General features: G+C 44.3%; 1 protein-coding gene across 1 annotated transcript in view; it reads right to left on the bottom strand.

The window, feature by feature from the left end:
* LOC137367180 (dynein axonemal heavy chain 8-like) overlaps positions 1 to 21,223 on the bottom strand; it is a 2,531,605-nt gene that overhangs the window by 2,214,030 nt on the left and 296,352 nt on the right. The window contains exons 25-26 of the mRNA XM_068028616.1: positions 3,177 to 3,374; positions 1,479 to 1,555 (exon numbers count right to left, since the gene is read on the bottom strand). Of these exons, the coding sequence (XP_067884717.1) occupies positions 1,479 to 1,555; positions 3,177 to 3,374 (275 nt within the window). The remainder of the gene's footprint in view (positions 1 to 1,478; positions 1,556 to 3,176; positions 3,375 to 21,223) is intronic.

The following is a 21,223-nucleotide window of genomic DNA, read 5'->3' on the forward strand; positions in this document are numbered from 1 at the left end:
CTCTGAACAGGCTGAGAACAAGCCTTTCACAGAGGATGGCTACCTTTTTAAAAGCTTTCCAGTGTGTCAGTTTCATTGAACATTGAGTTCCCCCTGGTTCTCACCTTGTTGACCCTGGCTCGTGTGTAGCATAAACACCAGCATCGATCAGTTGGCCTAAATGGCCTGCTTCTCTGCAAAAAATTCAGTGTTATTCTACGTAATTCTTTCAACAAGTTCTCTTGACATAGGAGAATTGGCCAGAAGACCCAATCAGAATTTAAAGCTCTGGCCTAAAACCTGCAGAACCCAGAGCGGAAAAAGGCTCAAACCCATATTTTTCCCCACACATTCCCAGGCAGGAATTAGACTTGTGCACTTTCCCAACCCAGGAATTTTGTGCTCCATATTTAATAAAATCAAATGACACTTTTCTTATTTTGGTATCTAGCAGAATAGGAAAATGCATACCTCACAATGTCACATTGTTTCCTGTTTATATAGAATAATGGTTTATTTTTACAATCCCTGAGCCTAATTATCATTTACCTGCAGAATGGGCAGAAAGGCATACTCCAGACCCTGGGGGATGAGAGCTTGTGATGATGGTGAAACTGAGAAAATATCTAGACTAAAAACTCAACAACATGACAAGCACCCAAAGCAGCATGCATTACTCTTTGTTCTAACTATTTATGTACAAATTTCTCATAACCAATTTTCTCCTGAACTCGATGGTCCTATTTATAAAATATAAAATGCTTTTATATGGATTTGGCTGCAAGCATTCACTTTTTCAAGAAAAAATAAAATGCCACTGTATTTCATAATCATCCTGCCTTCATTTCAAAGGACAAATAACAAAGAACAGTACAGCACAGGAACAGGCCATTCGGCGCTCAAAGCCTGCGCCGATCTTGATGCCTGCCGAAACTAACACCCTCTGCACTTCCGGGGCCCATATCCCTCTATTCCCATTCTATTCATGTATTTGTCAAGATGTCTCTTAAACGTCGCTATCGTATCTGCTTCCACCACCTCCCCCGGCAGAAAGTTCCAGGCACTCACCACCCTCTGTGTAAAAAACTTGCCTCGCACATCCCCTCTAAACTTTGCCCCTCTCACCTTAAACCTATGTCCCCTAGTAACTGACTCTTCCACTCTGGGAAAACACCTTCTGCACTTCCCTTGATATTTACTGTCCCGAGTCACAGGGAACTTGATCTTTGCTGCTAAAGCGATTTTTTTGTGAAAATATAGGTAAACATGACAGTATTTGCAATAAAAACAAGAAATGCTGGAACCACTCAGCAGGTCTGGCAGCATCTGTGGAAAGAGAAGCAGAGTTAACGTTTCGGGTCAGTGACCCTTCTTCGGAACTGACAGTATTTGCATCTCTGTGTTGTGTAAAATTTAACACCAGTACATTTGTAAATGGAAAGCTAATCCTTTCCAGAATTTATTTGTGTCACCAATAAAATATTTGATTGAATACCTACCTCTTCAAAAGTTGTAAAGCATGTCGTGAAGAAATAATTTGAGCAAAGCAGCCACTCATGAAGTCATTAACCAAGTTCTGAAATATTTAAACAGAAAAAAACAACCGGTTCTAATGATATTCAGCTCCTAAATGTTTTCTACAAAGAATTTTAGAATTGGGCCATATTGCCTCCAATTTGTTCACTCAAAATACAAGTATATGTGTATATTGTTTATCCCTCTAAACGTTTACGATAATTTTTCGCCCAAATTTTTTCTCACTCCTAAAGCTAGTAACTCTTTGTACATGAGACTACAAGGTGAGTATCTGCAGGCTATTTGACAGTTAGAATTGGTATAATGAAGCTCATTCATACACCAGGTTCATGGTGGAACATACCACTGGTGCATTCAAACAAGTTCAAATGCTTTGATAGATCAGGTTTTGCTGCTTCAAGACAGTCGCAAAGACCTGAGAATCGTGTTACAAATTTTTGAATGATGTTCTTCTATAAGATTCTCAACAGTCCTCAAGTCTTTCTTGAAGAAAAATACTAACATAAAGCTCCGACAATAAGACATCATTGTAATAAACTCTAATCCATCAAAACCCTTAATAAATGTGTTCTAGTCCAAATGACTCATCCTCCTTCAAGCAATGCTCTTTTTGTATTTGCTGTAATTTTTGTTACTCTAGTCAGGGTGCTGAGTTTTAATGTTCTCAATACTGCTCCCTTATTAATGAGAAAATCTGCAAATAGCATCGTCTCAACCACACATAACGTAAGTACATAGGAAACAGGAGCAAGACTAGGCCATTCGGCTCCCCAAGCCTATGCCGCTATTTAATAAGATTATACGCTAATCTTCCACCTGTTACCTTCCTACCGCCATGCCATCTTGCCAGTGGCAGGGAAGATAGCAGATGGCCCTCTCGTCCAGGGGCCAATTAAGGGTGTCTTCCTGCCGCCACTAGCATTTTACCAGTGGCAGGGGAGGTCCTCCACCATGAGGGAAGGCCATGAAGTAAACATTTGTGGCCTCCCAGTGAGCTTGGGGAGGGAACCCTCCTATTTGAGAACTCTTTGACCCACGGAGGGGGTTGCCCCTCCCCCCACACCCACGGCTAAAGCGCCGCCTGCCCTCACCAACCCCCCCACACCTGCACCCCTTGTTGGGCCCTGCTTGACTGGCCAAGGCGCCCCCAGCCGCCGCTTACCTGGTTGTGAGGGTGCCAGTAATCACTGCGTCTTTTTTCAGGTGCAGTTTCAGCACTGTCCACCCTCTGTGGCACTGCTAAGCTGCCGGCCCTCAATTGCCCGGCAGCTCCTGAGGGCTGGTGACTATTCTTAATAGGGACGGCTGCTCCGGCAGCAGTCAATTAGTTGGTCACCGCTGACAAGATTCGATCCTGGGTTCTACAGACAGCCAAAATGGACCCCCACTTTCGGGCCCAGCGGTGGGTCTCCCGCCCCGATAACAAAATCACACACTCATTTTAGATCTCCAGTCAGGGGAAACCCTTGCTGTAAAATCATTCTGCGAATCCCCAAAGATAACCACACGACCTTGCACCCTTAACTAAACAACAGTACCTCGAGGTTTAAGCCCTTAAGGAAAGAAGGGTAGAAAAGATTTAAGTTGTGAGGGCAAGAGAATTTAATAAGGCGAAATTAACTATCCTCTACCAACTATATTCTCACAGACTCTGCTGTTACCTCTAAATCGAAGATTTGTTTCATGAATACAGCGGAGTCTGCATTGAACTCCTTCTTGCGAGGATCCAGAATGTCATAATGACTCTTCTTCAGATTTAGATAGATATTCTGGAATTTGATTGCCAGAATCTCTATTCCTTCAATTGTAGAATTCTGCAATGCAGAAAAGGTTTTCACTGCTTCAACCATTTCTGTTATCTGCAAATTTAATTAGATATTGGTTACCTCATACCTACTTTTGAACGATTTTATTTCAATCATTCATTTTGTTAAAATGATTTCATCAATAACATTCATATACTGAATCTCTTTTGGCAGTAAGCTTGAAAATTGTACATTTAATTATATTTGCCACTCCATCCTGGACTTGGTAGAATTCACTTCCTCCTCGGAGTACACAAGAATTTTGTTTACCCATCTCTTGTTGAACTTTCCATGTGATGAATGGGTAGGAGGAGTCTGTGCTACTTCTCCCCAGCTCTACATGGGGTAGAAATCCAAAACAAACTTGAAGAATTGATTAGAAAAATGTGTAACACCATTGGATTTTTATTCATTGGTGACCATCCTCTTGAATTTGTAAAACCTCCAGAAGCATCCACTAGTTTATGGTTCATTATGTGAAATTAGCCCTTTTTTATTAGGTGGTATTTCAAAATACACATGATTTTTTTTGCTACTGATTGATACCAGTACAGTAGTCAAACTTCTACTCTGATGTGCAGACCGGCTGAGTTGTGCTGTTTAATACAATGTATCTAAGATGCTCTCTAATATGATTTGTTGCCTACTTTGAAGTTAGATCTTGCCTTTTTTCTTGCCTTTATGTTTCTACTTAGGGGCTCAAAATCCACGAGGAACAAGTGTTTTAGTACAGGTGCATTCCATGCAGAGAGGTGACATCCCCAGGTTTTGAGTGGCTTCATTGTTTAAATGTGATGCAAATCATGCTGGAAATGGGGAGGCTGTGAGGAGGTAGGACTGCCAGGGCAGAAAGATAAATGTGCTACAAAAGTTCTTTAAAGAATCTTTCAGTTGTCCACAAATTGTGAATCATTCTGATGGAAGGTCATCGACCTGAAACTCTGGTTCTGTTTCTCTCTCCACAGATGCTGATGAGTATTTCCAGCATTTTCTGCTTTTAGTTTTGAAATTATGCTTATTCTGTTGTGTACAATCTGAAATCAGAAAGCCTGCTATTTTCCAAGGGGATGGGGGACAACTCTTTTATCTGAGAGCCAGGGACCTCCTGCTGAGGTAGCTGATAGTAAGAGTGGTTGCAATTTTTGGATATGAACGATATCCTTCTGAGCAAGTTGTAATCAGGGCTAAAATAAAAACAGATAATGCTGGAAATACGCAGCAGATCAGAGAGAAACAAGAGTTAATATTTCGATCAAGCACTCTACAGCTTTCTGGTCTCAACAATGAGTTCAACATTACAGACCATAGTCTCTGCCTCCAATATGTTTCCTTTTCCTTTGCATGCTTCAGTTTTAGTCTTGTTTGTCCCTTGCTTTTGCTTCTGGACAGTAGCCAATCATCAGCCTGCCATTCACACCTCCTCGACAGATATCTTTTGTTTCTTTACTTGTCCAATTACCATTCCCTTTGGCCCTGCGTCACCAACTCTTTCGTCATTTAATCTCTCCTATCTTCCACCCTACCACAGACCTTCCCTTCTACACTCCCACCTTTTACTTACTTTTCCAACTTTTCCCAGGTCTGATGAAAGGTCATTGACCTGAAACGTTCACTCAGTTTCCCTCTCCACACATGCTCTACCTGAGACCTGTTGTAGTCAAGACTGCCTAGGAAGAGATTGCTGACATTCAAAGAGTGCATGGATGAACTGCAACAATTGTTTATTCCTGTCTGACACAAAAGAAAACGGGAAAGGGAGCCAAACCATGGCTTACAAGGGAAATTAGAGATAGCATTAGATCCAAGGAAGAGGCATATAAATTCGCCAGAAAAAAACAACAGACCTGAGGATTGGGAGCAGTTTGGAATTCAGCAAAGGAGGGCCAAGGGATTGATTAAGAAGGGGAAAATAGAGTACGAGAGCAAGCTTGCAGGGAACATAAAAACTGACTGTAAAAGTTTATATAGGTATGTGAAGAGAAAAAGATTAGTGGAGACAAATGTAGGTCCCTTACAGTCAGAAACAGGGGAATTTATTATGGGGAACAAAGAAATGGCTGACCAACTAAATGCATACTTTGGTTCTGTCTTCACAAAGGAGGACACAAATATCATACAAGAAATGTTGGGGAACACAGGGCTCAGCGAGAGAGAGGAACTGAAGAAATCAGTATTAGTAGAGAAATGGTGTTGGGGAAATTGATGGGATTGAAGGCCGATAAATCCCCAGGGCCTGATAGTCTGCATTCCAAAGTACTTAAGGAAGTGGCCCAAGAAATAGTGGATGCATTGGTGGTCATCTTCCAAGATTCTATTGACTCTGGAACAGCTCCTACAGATTGAAGGGTAGCTAATGTAACCTCACTATTTAAAAAGGGAGGTAGAGAGAAAGGGGGGAATTATAGACCAGTCAGCCTGACGTTGGTAGTGGGGAAAATTCTAGAGTCCATTATCAAAGATTTTACAGCAGAGCACTTAGAGAACAGTGGTAGAATTGGAGAGAGACAGCATGGATTTACAAAAGGGAAATCGAGCTTGACAAATCTACTCGAATTCTTCGAGGATGTAATGAGTAGAGTTGATGAGGAGGAGCCAGCGGATGTGGTTTATTTGGACATTCAGAAGGCTTTCGACAAAGTCCCACGTAAGAGATTAGCGTGTAAAATTAAAGCGCATGGGATTGGGCTAGTGTGTTGCGATGGATAGAAAATTGGTTGGCAGATGGGAAACAAATAGTAGGGATAAATGGGTCTTTTTCCAAATGGCAGGCAGTGACGAGTGGGATACCGCAGGGATCGGTGTTAGAACCTCAGCTATTCACAATATATATTAATGATTTAGATGAGGGAACTAAATGTAATACCTCCAAATTTGCAGATAAAACGAAACTGGGTGGGAGAGTGAGTTGTGAGGAGGATGCAGAGAGGCTTCAGGGTGATTTGAACAAGTTGAGTGAGTGGGCAAATGCATGGCAAATGCAGTATAATGTGGATAAATGTGAGGTTATCCACTTTGGTAGCAAAAACAGGAAGGCAGATTATTATCTGAACGGCTATAAACTGAGAGAGGGGACTATGCAACAAGACCTGGGTGTTCTCAGACACCAGTCGCTGAAGGTAAGTATGCAGGTGCAACAGGCAGTAAAAAGGCAAATGGTATGTTGGCCTTCACAGTGAGAGGATTCGAGTACAGGAGCAGGGATGTCTTGCTGCAATTATACAGGGCCTTGGTGAGGCCACACCTGGAATATTGTGTGCAGTTTTGGTCTCCTTATCTGAGGAAGGATGTTCTTGCTATAGAGGGAGTGCAGCAAAGCTTCACGAGACTGATTCCTGTGATGGCGGGACTGACGTATGAAGAGAGATTGAGTCGGTTAGGATTATATTCGCTGGAGTGAGGGGGGATCTCTTGGAAACCTATAAATTCCTAACAGGACTTGACAGGGTCGATGCAGGAAGGATGTTCACGATGGCCGGGGAGTCCAGAACCAGGAGTCATAGTGTAAGGATACGGGGTAAACCATTCAGGACTGAGATGAGGAGAAATTTCTTCACCCAGAGAGTGGTGAACCTGTGGAATTCACTACCACAGAAAGCAGTTGAGGCCAAAACATTGTATGTTTTAAAGAAGGAGTTAGATATAGCTCTTGGGTTTAAAGGGATCAAAGGATATGGGGCGAAAGCGGGAACAGGTTACTGAATTGGATGATCAGCCATGATCATAATGAATGGCGGAGCAGGCTCGAAGGGCCGAATGGCCTACTCCTGCTCCTATTTTCTATGTTTCTATGCTGAGTAAGTAAATGCAATTTTTTTAGTTCAGTTCAACCTCCTTGTTGATGAAGAAATTCAACACTTTATAGAAGTCTGCCAAAGTAAGTCTACTTCAATGGAATACCTTCTGTACAAATGGAGTACCTTTAGATCACATGGGATCAGAGGTGAGCTGGCAAGATGGATACAGAACTGGCTCTGTCATAGAAGACAGAGGGTAGCAGTGGAAGGGTGCTTTTCTGAATGGAGGGATGTGACTAGTGGTGTTCCGCAGGGATCAGTGCTGGGACCTTTGCTCTTTGTAGTATATATAAATAATTTGGAGGAAAATGTAGCTGGTCTGATGAGTAAGTTTGCGGACGACACAAAGGTTGGTGGAGTTGTGGGTAGTGATGAGGATTGTCAGAGGATACAGCAGGATATAGATCGGTTGGAGACTTGGGCGGAGAAATGGCAGATGGAGTTTAATCCGGACAAATGTGAGGTAATGCATTTTGGAAGATCTAATGCAGGTGGGAAGTATACAGTAAATGGCAGAACCCTTAGGAGTATTGACAGGCTGAGAGATCTGGGCGTACAGGTCCACAGGTCACTGAAAGTGGCAACGCAGATGGATAAGGTAGTCAAGAAGGCAAACGGCATGCTTGCCTTCATCGGTCAGGGCACAGAGTATAAAAATTGGCAAGTCATGTTGCAGCTGTACAGAACTTTAGTTAGGCCACACTTAGAATATTGCGTGCAATTCTGGTCGCCACACTACCAGAAGGACGTGGAGGCTTTGGAGAGGGTACAGAGGAGGTTTACCAGGATGTTGCCTGGTCTGGAGGGCATTAGCTATGAGGAGAGGTTGGAAAAACTCGGATTGTTTTCACCGGAACGACGGAGGTGGAGGGGTGACATGATAGAGGTTTACAAAGTTATGAGCGGCATGGACAGAGTGGATAGTCAGAAGCTTTTTCCCAGGGTGGAAGGGTCAGTTACTAGGGGACATAGGTTTAAGGTGAGAGGGGCAAAATTTAGAGGGGATGTGCAAGGCAAGTTCTTTACACAGAGGGTGGTGAGTGCCTGGAACTTGCTGCCGGGGGAGGTGGTGGAAGCAGGTACGATAGCGACGTTTAAGAGGCATCTTGACAAATACATGAATGGGATGGGAATAGAGGGATAAGGTCCCCGGAAGTGCAGAAGGTTTTAGTTTAGGCAGGCATCAAGATCGGTGCAGGCTTGGAGGGCTGAATGGCCTGTTCCTGTGCTGTACTGTTCTTTGTTCTTTGTATGTGCAGCTCCTCCAGCAACCAGCTGAATACAGATTATGAGATGCTTCTTAACCTTTCTGCACCTCCTTGCTCATTCCAGCACAAGGCAATCGAACTTAGACATGAAACATCTTTTATTTTCCTAGTAAACATCTCACTGCTGAACGGTGAAACCATAACACATTCCACTAGTACCAACTTGGATGCTACAAGCTCATGCAGTCTTGTTTAGAGAAGCACATTGGCCAATTATGACATTTTGCAAGCCTTGAGAAACAGTCAGCATTTACTTCATTTCTTATAGTTGCAGGCAAAAGAAATGTCCTATTGAGTTTGAATAGTGTTAGGGCTGGATCTAATTTTAGCAATGTGGGTCCCGGCGATGGGCCAAATGGCAGGACAGAGACACTGCCTCGGCCCTTTATCAGACCCCTGACTGAAATTAACAGCAGGCAGACAATTAACTGTCTGCCTTTGGGGTTGCTGTCCATTTAAGGTGGCCACTGCTGGTACTGCAGAAGGCCCAGAGCAGCAGCCATGGAGGAGGTCCCAGTAGGCAGGTGAGTGGGGTCGGGCGTGGGGGTGCCATTCAGGCAGGCCCAGCAAGGTGGGGCTTGGGGAGGTGGTCGTTACTGAGGGCTTTCAGCAGGGGGACCTTGCTGCCGTGGGGGCGCTCTGTGGGCCACAAGGTGCATGTTCAGGAGGGATCACCCAGGCTTGCTAGGAGGCAATGTCTCTATGCAATAGTGGGCCTCTCCAAAGTTGGTCAAATGCCAGCAGAGGCAGTAGACAGTCCCTATGTGGCCCTTAGTGGTCCTCTCAACCCTGCAATAATGGAACTAATAACTTTTGCTTCAAGCCCCAACCCAAACTCTCCCTGCACTCCTGGTCCTGCCACCCTTAATCTCCTGTCCCCCCCCACCCCCACAAACTTCGGCCCTGCATTTCCTTTCCCACCCCACCCTATACTTCCTGCCCCACCCGACCCCAAAATCCCAATTCTCAGCCTTGCTATTTCCAACCCCTGGTCAGATCCGAACTTTGGAACCATTTACCATGAGAGCCAGTGCAATGTTTGCAGCGATTTTGCACTCGTTTTCACTGACAGGTTCTAATGTCACGCAAGCCGAATTATAATGAGGCCCAACAGATGAGGGGCCTCAAGCCTCACCCTTCAAACAGATCAAATGTACCCCGAACTCCCTGCATCCTCAGAAGTGTGGAGGCCCAAATTTCTGGGCCCACAAGTTTTTGCACATATTTGCTCCAGGAGTACTGCACTGTTTCTGTGCTTCCATGCTGTTCACTGGAGAACTTGGATTCTTAAAGCTTTGACTAACAAATTTATACTGCATTACAATTTGTGCATCATTTGAATTTTTATACTGCAGTTCTGCAGTTGTACTTGTATTACTTTACCCTGTATTACAGAATTTCTTGCCTTCTGCGGTACCAGCAGTTACCACAGCACTCCTGCTACCAGCAACTGCAAGCTGTAACCACAGTGCTCAGCAATGATCTTTCACTGGCGTTAAAAAATTGGAGGAGGGAGAGTTTCAAGCCAAAAGCAGAAAGACTAGTGCACTTTCACTTCAGACACCGACCAGAAGCTTAGTCAAATTCAGTAAGCATTCAGATTTAAGTACACCACTTGACCCATTCTTCCTCTGCCTACTCCACTTCATAAGCAAGGCTGTCACTGAGTTATGAAATTAGAAATTGGATAATTTCCGAATTAGAGTGCTGCCTCATGCAGCAACACTGCACGAGCCTAATAAGGCTAGTGGCAAGACCATGGCAAATTGGTCCATTTGATTTATTTGCTTATTACCTACAGGCATCAGATGCAACCTTAGAAACAGATCTGGAGACAGCAAAATCAGCTGGCTTGAAAACAACTTGGTCATTAAGTAATTCAGGGGGAGTGGGAAACAGCACTTGGATGCCAGCAGGGGAAGGCAAGGGGGGAGACAAGCAGCCTGGGGATGTAATGTGGAGATGGAAAGAGGACCGTTGGTTTGGTTGCCAAGTGCCTGAAGAAATAGACCGCAGCATGTACGGCGCATGACGTCTGCCACATTAGAGCTTTAGGCACCTGTTTTACACCTGCAACATATGCGCGGCTCGAATGAATTTCTAGGCCATGCAGTCTTCAAAAAGTGACTGTGGGTTGACAGGTGAAAAATGAATGAAAAGTAATTAATTCTTCTATTGGGAATTAAATTCATCACATTTATTACATTTGGCACTTTGTTCTTCCGTGTCAGCTTCTGAGTCTGCATGTTCAGTATTTCTTCAATATAGAAGTTGGTTGAGTGTAAAAAGGTTCTTCTTCATGTTCCCCTTTTTTTTCCCAATCATCTTTAATTGGTGTCATCTGGTTCTAGAACAGTTTCTCCCTATCTATTCTGTCCAGACCACTCATGGTTTTAAACAAAGGATGTGACTGCACTGGAGAAGGTGCAGAGGAGATTCACCAGGATGTTGCCTGGGCTGGAGCATTTCAGCTGTGAAGAGAGACTGGATAGACTAGGATTGTTTTCCTGAGAGCAGAGAAAGCTGTGGGGAGACCTGATAGAGGTATACAAAATTATGAGGGGCATAGATAGGGTAGATAGGAAGAAACTTCTTCCCTTAGCGGAGGTGTCAATAACCAGGGGGCATAGATTTAAGGTAAGGGGCAGGAGGTTTAGAGGGGATTTGAGAAAAATCATTTCACCCAGAGGGTGGATGGAATCTGGAAAACACTGCCTGAAGGGGTGGTAGAGGCAGGAACCCTCACAAAATTTAACAAGTATCTAGATGAGCACTTGAAATGCCATAGCATACAAGGCTACAGGCCAAGTGCTGGGAAATGGGATTAGAATAGATAGGTGCTTGATGGCCGGCATGAACGCAATGGGCCAAAGGGCCTGTTTCTCTGCTGTATAACTCAATGACTCTATGACTGTTAATCTACATTCAACGGTCTCTTCTCTAAAGAGGACAGCCCAGCTTTGTCAATCTCATAACTGAAGTCTATCATCCCTGGAAACATTCATGTAAATCTTTTTGACATCTTCTCTAAAGTCTTCATATCCTTCCTATAGTGTGGTGCCCTGAATTGGACACAATATTCCAGTTGAGGCCAAACCTGTTTTTCCCATAATTTTCTTGCTTAGTCCAGGGTCCCGTATGCCTTAGAATTGTACCCTTTATTTTATATTGCCTTTCCTCATTCTTTCTTGCAAAATCTATCAATTCACACTTCTCTGCATTAAATTTAATCTGCCCAGTTTTCACCCATTCCACTTGTCTATGTCCTCTTGAAGTCTCTCACTATCCTCCTCACAGTTCACAATACTTCCAAGTTTTGTGTCATCTGCAAAGTTTGAAATTGTGCCCTGCACACCGAAGTCTAGGTCATTAATGCAGATCATAAAGCAGTGGTCCTCTGGGAACACGACTAGTCCGAAAAACAACCATTTCCCACTACTCTCTATTTCCTGTCACTCAGCCAATTTCATATCCATGTTGCCACTGTCTCTTTTATTCCATGGGCTTCAACTTTGTTGACAAGTAAAAACAGAAAGTGCTGGAAATACTCAGCAGGTCTGACAGCATCTGTGGCGAGAGAAACAGAGTTGACATTTCGAGTCGGATATGATTTTTCTTCAGAACCAGTATGACAAGTTTGTTATTTAGCACTTTATCAAATGCATTTTGGAAGTCAGTGAACACCACGTCAATGGCATTACCCTCATCAACCTTGTTACTTTATCAAAAAACTCAAGTCAAATTAGGTAAACACCATTTGACCTTGATAAAGCCACACTGGCTTTCCTTAATTAATCCACATTTGTCCAAGTGACTGTTAATTTTGTCCCAGATTATTTTTTCTAACAGCTTTCCTACCAATCTTAAACTGAATGGTCTGTAGTTGCTGGGCCTATCTTTTTGCCCTTTTTTGAACAAGGGTGTAGCATTTGCATTTCTCCTATCCTCTGGCACCACCCCGTACCTAAGAAGGATTGGAAGACTATGACCAGTGCCTCACAATTTCCACCCTTACTTCCTTGGATGCATCTCATCTGGTCCTGGTGACTTAACAACTTTAAATACAGCCAGCCATTCTAATACCTCCTCTTTATTAATTTTTAGTACATCCACTGTCTGAACTACATCTTTTTTCAATACAACTTTGGCAGCGTCTTCTTCCTGGGTAAAGACATATTCAAGTTGTCATTTAGCACCTCAGCCATGCCCTCTGCTTCCATGCATAAAAACCTTTTGGTCACTAATCGGCTCCACTCCTCCTTATACCATCCTTTTATTATTTATATGCCTATAGAAGACTTTTAGATTCCCTTTTATATTGGGTGCCACTCTCTTCCCATACTCTCTCTTTGCTGCTCGTATTTTTTTCACTTCCCCTCTGAACTTTCTATATTCAGCGTGGTTTTCACTTGTATTATCAACCTGACATCTGTCAATGCGTCCTTTTCCTGTTTCATCTTACTCCCTATCTCTTTTCTCATCCAGGGAGCTCTGGCTTTGTTTGTCCTACCTTTCTCGGCATGAGAATGTACCTCAACTGTACCAAACTATCGCCTCTTTAAAGGCAGCCCATTGTTGAATTACAGTTCCGCCTGCCAATCTTTGATTCCAATTTACCTGGGTCAAATCTGTTCTCACCCCATTGAAATTGTCCCTCCTCAAGTTAATAATTTTTACTCGAGATCATTCTTTGTCCTTTTCCATAGTTAACCGATTCTTTATGATACTATGATCACTGTCCCCTAAATGTTCCTCGACCTGGTCCACTTTTCCCACTTCATTCCCCAGCTTACGGAATTGTGATCACAATTCCGTAAGCTTTAAAATACTCATGGACAAAGACGAGAGTGGTCCGAAAGGAAGAGTGCTAAATTGGGGGAAGGCCAACTATACCAAAATTCGGCAGGAGCTGGGGAATGTAGATTGGGAGCAGCTGTTTGAAGGTAAATCCACATGTGATATGTGGGAGGCTTTTAAAGAGAGGTTGATTAGCGTGCAGGAGAGACATGTTCCTGTGAAAATGAGGGATAGAAATGGCAAGATTAGGGAACCATGGATGACAGGTGAAATTGTGAGACGAGCTAAGAGGAAAAAGGAAGCATACATAAGGTCTAGGCGGCTGATGAAAGACGAAGCTTTGAAAGAATATCGGGAATGTAGGACCAATCTTAAACGAGGAATTAAGAGGGCTAAAAGGGGTCATGAAATATCTTTAGCAAACAGGGTTAAAGAAAATCCCAAAGCCTTTTATTCATATATAAGGAGAAAGAGGGTAACTAGAGAAAGGATTGGCCCACTCAAGGACAAAGGAGGAATGTTATGCTTGGACTCAGAGAAAATGGGTGAGATTCTAAACGAGTACTTTGCATCGGTATTCACCAAGGAGAGGGACATGACGGATGTTGAGGTTAGGAACAGATGTTTGATTACTCTAGGTCAAGTCGGCATAAGGAGGGAGGAAGTGTTGGGTATTCTAAAGGGCATTAAGGTGGACAAGTCCCCAGGTCCGGATGGGATCTATCCCAGGTTACTGAGGGAAGCGAGAGAGGAAATAGCTGGGGCCTTAACAGATATCTTTGCAGCATCCTTAAACACGGGTGAGGTCCCGGAGGACTGGAGAATTGCTAATGTTGTCCCCTTGTTTAAGAAGGGTAGCAGGGATAATCCAGGTAATTATAGACCGGTGAGCCTGACGTCAGTGGTAGGGAAGCTGCTGGAGAAGATACTGAGGGATAGGATCTATTCCCATTTGGAAGAAAACGGGCTTATCAGTGATAGGCAACATGGTTTTGTGCAGGGAAGGTCATGTCTTACCAACTTAATAGAATTCTTTGAGGAAGTGACAAAGTTGATTGATGAGGGAAGGGCTGTCGATGTCATATACATGGACTTCAGTAAGGTGTTTGATAAGGTTCCCCATGGCAGGCTGATGGAGAAAGTGAAGGCGCTTGGGGTCCAAGGTGTACTAGCTAGATGGATAAAGAACTGGCTGGGCAACAGGAGACAGAGAGTAACAGTAGAAGGGAGTTTCTCAAAATGGAGACGTGTGACCAGTGGTGTTCCACAGGGATCCGTGCTGGGACCACTGTTGTTTGTGATATACATTAATGATTTGGAGGAAAGTATAGGTGGACTGATTAGCAAGTTTGCAGACGACACTAAGATTGGTGGAGTAGCAGATAGATTGGAGAGTTGGGCAGAGAAATGGCAGATGGAGTTCAATCAGGGCAAATGCGAGGTGACGCATTTTGGAAGATCCAATTCAAGAGTGAACTATACAGTAAATGGAAAAGTCCTGGGGAAAATTGATGTCCAGAGAGATTTGGGTGTTCAGGTCCACTGTTCCCTGAAGGTGGCAACGCAGGTAAATAGAGTGGTCAAGAAGGCATACGGCATGCTTTCCTTCATCGGACGGGGTATTGAGTACAAGAGTTGGCAGGTCATGTTACAGTTGTTTAGGACTTTGGTTCGGCCACATTTGGAATACTGCGTACAGTTCTGGTCGCCACATTATCAAAAGGATGTGGATGCTTTGGAGAGGGTGCAGAGGAGGTTCACCAGGATGTTGCCTGGTATGGAGGGCGCTAGCTATGAAGAGAGGTTGAGTAGATTAGGATTATTTTCATTAGAAAGACGGAGGTTGAGGGGGGACCTGATTGAGGTGTACAAAATCATGAGAGGTATAGACAGGGTGGATAGCAAGAGGCTTTTTCCCAGAGTGGGGGATTCAATTACTAGAGGACACGAGTTCAAAGTGAAAGGGGAAAAGTTTAGGGGGGATATGCGTGGAAAGTTCCTAACGCAGAGGGTGGTGGGTGCCTGGAACGCGTTGCCAGCGGAGGTGGTAGATGCGGGCACGATGGCGTCTTTTAAGATGTATCTAGACAGATACATGAGTGGGCAGGAAGAAAAGAGATACAGAACCTTAGAAAATAGGCAACATGTTTAGAGAGAGGATCTGGATCGGCGCAGGCTTGGAGGGCCGAAGGGCCTGTTCCTGTGCTGTAATTATCTTTGTTCTTTGTTCTTAACCAGATCCAGCAATGTCTCCTTCCTCATTGGAAAATTCTCCTGAATATACTTGAGAAGCTCATCTTCCTCTCTGCTCTTTACACTATTACTATCCCAGTCTATATTCAGATAATTAAAGTCCCCAATTATAATTACTCCATAGTTTTTACACCTCTCTGTAATTTCCTTGCAAATTTATTACTCTATATCCTTCCCACTAGTTAGAGGCCTTTAGAATGCACCCAGTAGAGAATTGGTACCTCTATTATTTCTTAGCTCTAACCAAATAGATTAAACAAAATTACCCTGGTAGACCCATTGTTTAAGCCTGATCCTGTCCCACTGAACTGATTTCTTCGTAGCTCAACTATTTTTACTCCCTTTGTCCAGTCTCTTCCCACCTACATTCTTGACTCTGCCAATGCCCTCCATCACTTCAACAGTTTCCAGTTTCCTGGCCTTCACTGTCTCCTATTCACCATGGACGTCCAATCCCTCTACACCTCCAACAGGATGGTCTGAGAGCTCTCTGCTTCTTCCTTGAATGGAGGTCCAACCAGTCCCCATTCACCACCACCCTCTGCCACCAGGCTGAACTTGTTCTCACATTGAACAACTTCTAGGGCGGCACAATGGCGCAGTGGTTAGCACCGCAGCCTCACAGCTCCAGAAACCCGGGTTCAATTCTGTGTACTACCTGTGCGGAGTTTGCAGGTTCTCCCTGTGACCGCGTAGGTTTTCGCCGGGTGCTCCGGTTTCCTCCCACTGCCAAAGACTTGCAGGTGATAGGTAAATTGGTTATTGTAAATTGCCCCTAGTGTCGGTAGGTGGTAGGGAATATGGGATTACTGTAGGGTTAGTATAAATGGGTGGTTCTTGGTCGGCACAGACGCGGTGGGCCGAAGGGCCTGTTTCAGGGCTGTATCTCTAAAAAAAAATAAAAAAAACTCCACTCACTTTCTCCAAATAAAAAGTATTGCTATGGATACCCCCATGGGCCCTAGCTATGCCTGCCTTTTTATGGGATATATGGAACAGTCCTTGTTTCAGTCTTACTCAGGCCCTGTCCCTCACCTCTCCATCTGGTACATTGATGACTATATCAGTGCTGCTTCCTGCTGTTGCGCTAAATTGAAAAATGTTGCTAACTTTGTTTCCAATTTCCACCCTTCTCTAACCTTCACATGCTCCATCTCCGACTCTTCCCTTCCTCGACTTCTCTCTTCATTTCTGGGGATAGGGTCTACACTAATATTTACCCGAAGCCCACGGACAACCACAGCTACCTCGACTACACTTCCTCACACCCCACTTCCTGCAAGGACAATATTCCATTCTCCCAGTTTCTCTGTCTCCATCACCTCTGTTCAGACAATGCAACTTTCCATAGTAGCGCTTCCCAAATGTCTTCCTTTTTCCTCAACCGAGGATTCCCTCCTACTATGGTTGACAGGACCCTCAACTGTGTCTGATCTATTTCTGCTCTCATCCCTTCTGCTCCCTCTCAGAACCATGATAGGGTTCCCCTTGTCCTTACCTTCCACCCCACCAACCTCTGTATTCAAAGGACCATCCTCTGCCATTTCCGTCACCTCCAGTATGATGCCACCTAACACATCTCCCCCCCTCCCCTTTCAGCATTCCAAAGGGACCATTTCCTCTGCGATACCCTGGTCCACTCCTCTGTCCCCCAACACCTCCCCCTTTTCCGACAACACCTGTCCATGCAAGCGCAGGAGATGCAACACCTGCCCTTTTACCTGCTCCCTTCTCACCATCCAGGGCCCGAAACACTCCTTCCAAGTGAAACAGCGATTTACTTGTACTTCTTTCAATTTAGTATACTGTATTCGCTGCTGTATTCGCTGCACACAATTTTGTCTCCTCTGCAATGGGGAGACCAAATGCAGACTGGGTGACTGCTTTGTGGAATACCGCCACTCTGTTTGCCAGTGTGACCCTGAGGTTCCTGTCGTTTGCCATTTCAATTCTCCACTATGCTCCCACTCTGTCCTCTCTGTCCTTGGCCTGCTACAGTGTTTCAACGAAGCTCAATGCCTGCTTGAGAAACAGAACCCCATCTTTCAACTGGGAACTTTACAGCCTTCTGGACTCAACATTAAGTTCGATAATTTTAGATCATAACCTCTACCTCTACCCCCATTTTTTTCCTTTATCATGTTTTTTTGGCTGGTTCATTTCATTTTCCCCCACATCTTGTTTCTTTCTTAATACCTTTACTTTTGTTTGGACAGCTATCCTGTCATTTACACCTCATCCAGACACATCTTTTGTTTCTTCACTTGTCCCATTACAGCCAGCTTTGGCTTTGTACCATGAAAGATTTTGTCATCTAATCTATCCTGCCCTCCACCCTATCACAGACATTCCCTTTTGTTCTTCTTACTCACTGCCCACCCCCCACTTTCATTTGTTCAAAGCCTATTACATTTCTAACTTGGTCAATTCAGATGAAAGGTAACACAGGCCTGAAACGTTAACTCTGTTTCTCCGCAGATTCTGCCTGAGTATTTCCAGCATTTTCTATTTTGGTTTCAGATTTCCTGGAGTATTTTGGTTTCACAAATAGATTCTGTCCTTGACCCATCTAGGACATCATCTCTCTCTGGCACTGTAATATTATCCTTAATAAATAGTGCCACACCTCCTCCTTTCTTTCCTTCCCTATCTTTCCTGAACACTGTGTATCCAGGAATATTTAGTACCCAGTCCTGCCCTCTTTTGAGCCAGGACTCCGTTATTGCCATGATATCATACTCCCATGTGGATAACTGTGCCAACCACTCATCAACCTTATTTATCCCACACTGTGCATTCACATTTGTGCACTGTAAGCCTAATTTAGACGTACTGCATTTCCTCTTACTCTGACCTTACGATTTCTTACTCTACTGCTATCTATCTCTCCCAATTCTTTGTGCCCCTTGTTTTTCCTCTTTAATGTTACTTCCTGTTTCCCACCACCACCACTCCACAAGTTAGTTTAAACCCTCCTAGTAGCACTAACAAACTGCCTCATGGAAGATTCTTTAGGCATAATGTAGGGAGACCCCATCAGTTCAGACACCTAAGGCTCTGCTTCAGAAGTTCCACATGGTGCTCAATAATCATCCTGGAGTCCCCTGGTTCTGCAGATACCTGTTTTGCTTAGGTGTGATTCAAAGGGTTTCCATGTGCCACATGTGTAGGGACTATCCCTTGTCACTCAGCAACCATCCTGCCATCTTCCTCGAAGGGTCAAATGTGGGTGGATTGGTTGTTTGTCGCAGGAAAAATGCAATGTAACAGCTACCGGAGTACCTTGCACAAACTTGCATCATCCTCCTTCTGTGATCATTAATGGCGCATGCCATTCTCGTTGGTCATCGCCAATAACTTTGTTCTCCTGTCACCGACTCCATCCCTCTGCCAAGCGACTGGCTGAGGATGAACTCGATTGTTTACTATCTTGGTATCAAATATGACGCCAAGATGACCTTTCAACCACATATCAGCATTGATCTAGACACCGGAAATGACAAAAACATACCCTGCCCAGTCGACTTCGCAAAGTCCCCCTCACTAACATCTGAGGACTTGTACCAAAATTGGGAGAGCAGTCCCACAGACAAGTCAAGTACCTTATGGCCAGTGTCATAGAGAGTAGTCATAGAGTCATTACAGCACAAAAGAAGGCCATTCAGCCCATCTAGTCCATGAGAAATCCTGTCAGACCCATTCCTCCACTCTAACCCTGCAGCCCTACAAGTTTATTACCCTCAAATGCCCATCCAGTTTCCTTTGAAATCATTGATCTTCTCTGCTTTCACCACACTCATAAGCAGCGAATTCAGGGTCACTGCCTGGGTAAACAAAAGTCTTCCTCATTTCCCTCCCCACCCCCCCAATGTATCTTCTGCCCAAAACCATAAATCTGTGTCCCCTAGTCCTTGTGCCAGAATTGGGAGAACTGGCCCACAGACTTGTCAAGGAACAGCCTGACATAGTCGAAGTTCCGTCTTCATACTGAAAATGGCCTCCATCAAGTTATCACCGTGCTAAATTGGATAGATTCAGAATAGATCTAGCAATTCAAAACTGGGCATCGCTGAGGGCCATCAACAACAGCAGAATTGTATTCAACCATAACCTGTAACCACATGGCCTAACCTATCTAAGTCAATGGGAATCAGGGGGAAACCTCTCCGCTGGTTGGAGTCATACCAAGCACAAAGGAAAATGGTTGTGGTTCTTGGAAGTCAATCATCTCAGCTCCAGGACATCACTGCAGGAGCTCCTCAGGGTAGTGTGTTGGCCCAACTATCTTCAGCTGCTTCATCAATGACCTTCCTTCAGTCATAAGGTCAGAAGTGGGATGTTTGCTGATGATTGCACAATGTTCAGCACCATCCACGACTCCTCAGATACTGAAGCAGTCAGAGTAGGAATGCAGCAAGACCTGGACAATATCCAGGCTTGGGCTGGTAAGTGGCAAGTAACATTTGTGCCACACAAGTGCCAGGCAATGACCATCTCCAACAAGAGAGAATATAACCATCTCCTCTTGACATTCAATGGCATTATGATTACTGAATCCCCCACTATCAACATCCTGGGGGTGACCATTGACCAGAAAGTGAACTGGAGTAGCCATATAAATACTGTGCCTACAAGAGCAGGTTAGAGGCTGGGAATCCTGCGGCGACTCCCCTAAGCCTGTCCATCATCTACCGGTCACAAGTCAGGAGTGTGATGGAATACTCTCCACTTGCCTGGATGGGTGCAGCTCCGACAACACTCAAGAAGCTCGACACCATCCAGGAGAAAGCAGCCTGCTTAATTGGCACCCCATCCACAACTTTAAACTCTCTCAACCACTGGCACAGTACCATCTACAAGATGCATTGCAGCAACTCACCACACCTGCTTCGACAGCAACTTCCAAACACGTGACCTCTACCACCTAGAAGAACAAGGGCAGCAGACACATGGGAACACTGCCAAGTTCCCCTCCAAATCACACCCCATCCTGACTTGGAACTATATTACCATTCCTTCACTATCACTGGCTCAAAAACCTGGAACTCTTTTCCCAACAGCATTGTGGGTGTATTTACACCATAAGGACTGCAGCGGTTCAAGCAGGTAGCACACCATCACCTTCTCAAGGGCAATTAGGGATGGGCAACAAATGCTGACTTTGTCAGCGACGTTTACATCTGATGCAAGAATTAAAAATAAGATGCGGTGATGTCTCCTGTAGCAGACTTGAAGGTGTCAGTGGCAAAGTTAAGGGCTGTGCTGACTGTGGCAGCCATTAGCAAAGCACTGTCCTCTGCTTCGGTACTGATGCATGAGACTACAGGTATCTGCAAGAATTTGTCTGGAGAAGCAGGGCCTCTTGATACACTGCTGTTCTTGGCCATACATGCTATATGTTTATGGTCTTCTGTGAGCAGCACCTCTCTCTTGCACCTGCTGTCTTCTAAAATGCCCAGCAGCTAGTGATGTTGGTTACTGCTGCTCCTTCTTTTCTTCTGAATGTTCATCCAAATTAAACTAGTGATAATAGCATCCAAGATAAGGCTTACTGAAGCCAACTAATCCAAAAATTAATCGATCAGCGAGAAGCAATCTGGAAGAAGGAAACACTCTTCGCAATCCAAAAGCCCTAAATGTTATATTTACACCGGGTTGCTGGATATATTTAGTATATCTGATTTATCTCAGACAAATGCAGATATCACACTTGTATTAAATCGCCAATAGGTTTATTTACAGCACTTTAAAATATCCCTACACTTACAGGATCTCAGTACAATGTTTTCTC

The sequence above is a fragment of the Heterodontus francisci genome, chromosome 3 (assembly GCF_036365525.1).
Source record: "Heterodontus francisci isolate sHetFra1 chromosome 3, sHetFra1.hap1, whole genome shotgun sequence".
NCBI classification, from domain to species: domain Eukaryota; kingdom Metazoa; phylum Chordata; class Chondrichthyes; order Heterodontiformes; family Heterodontidae; genus Heterodontus; species Heterodontus francisci.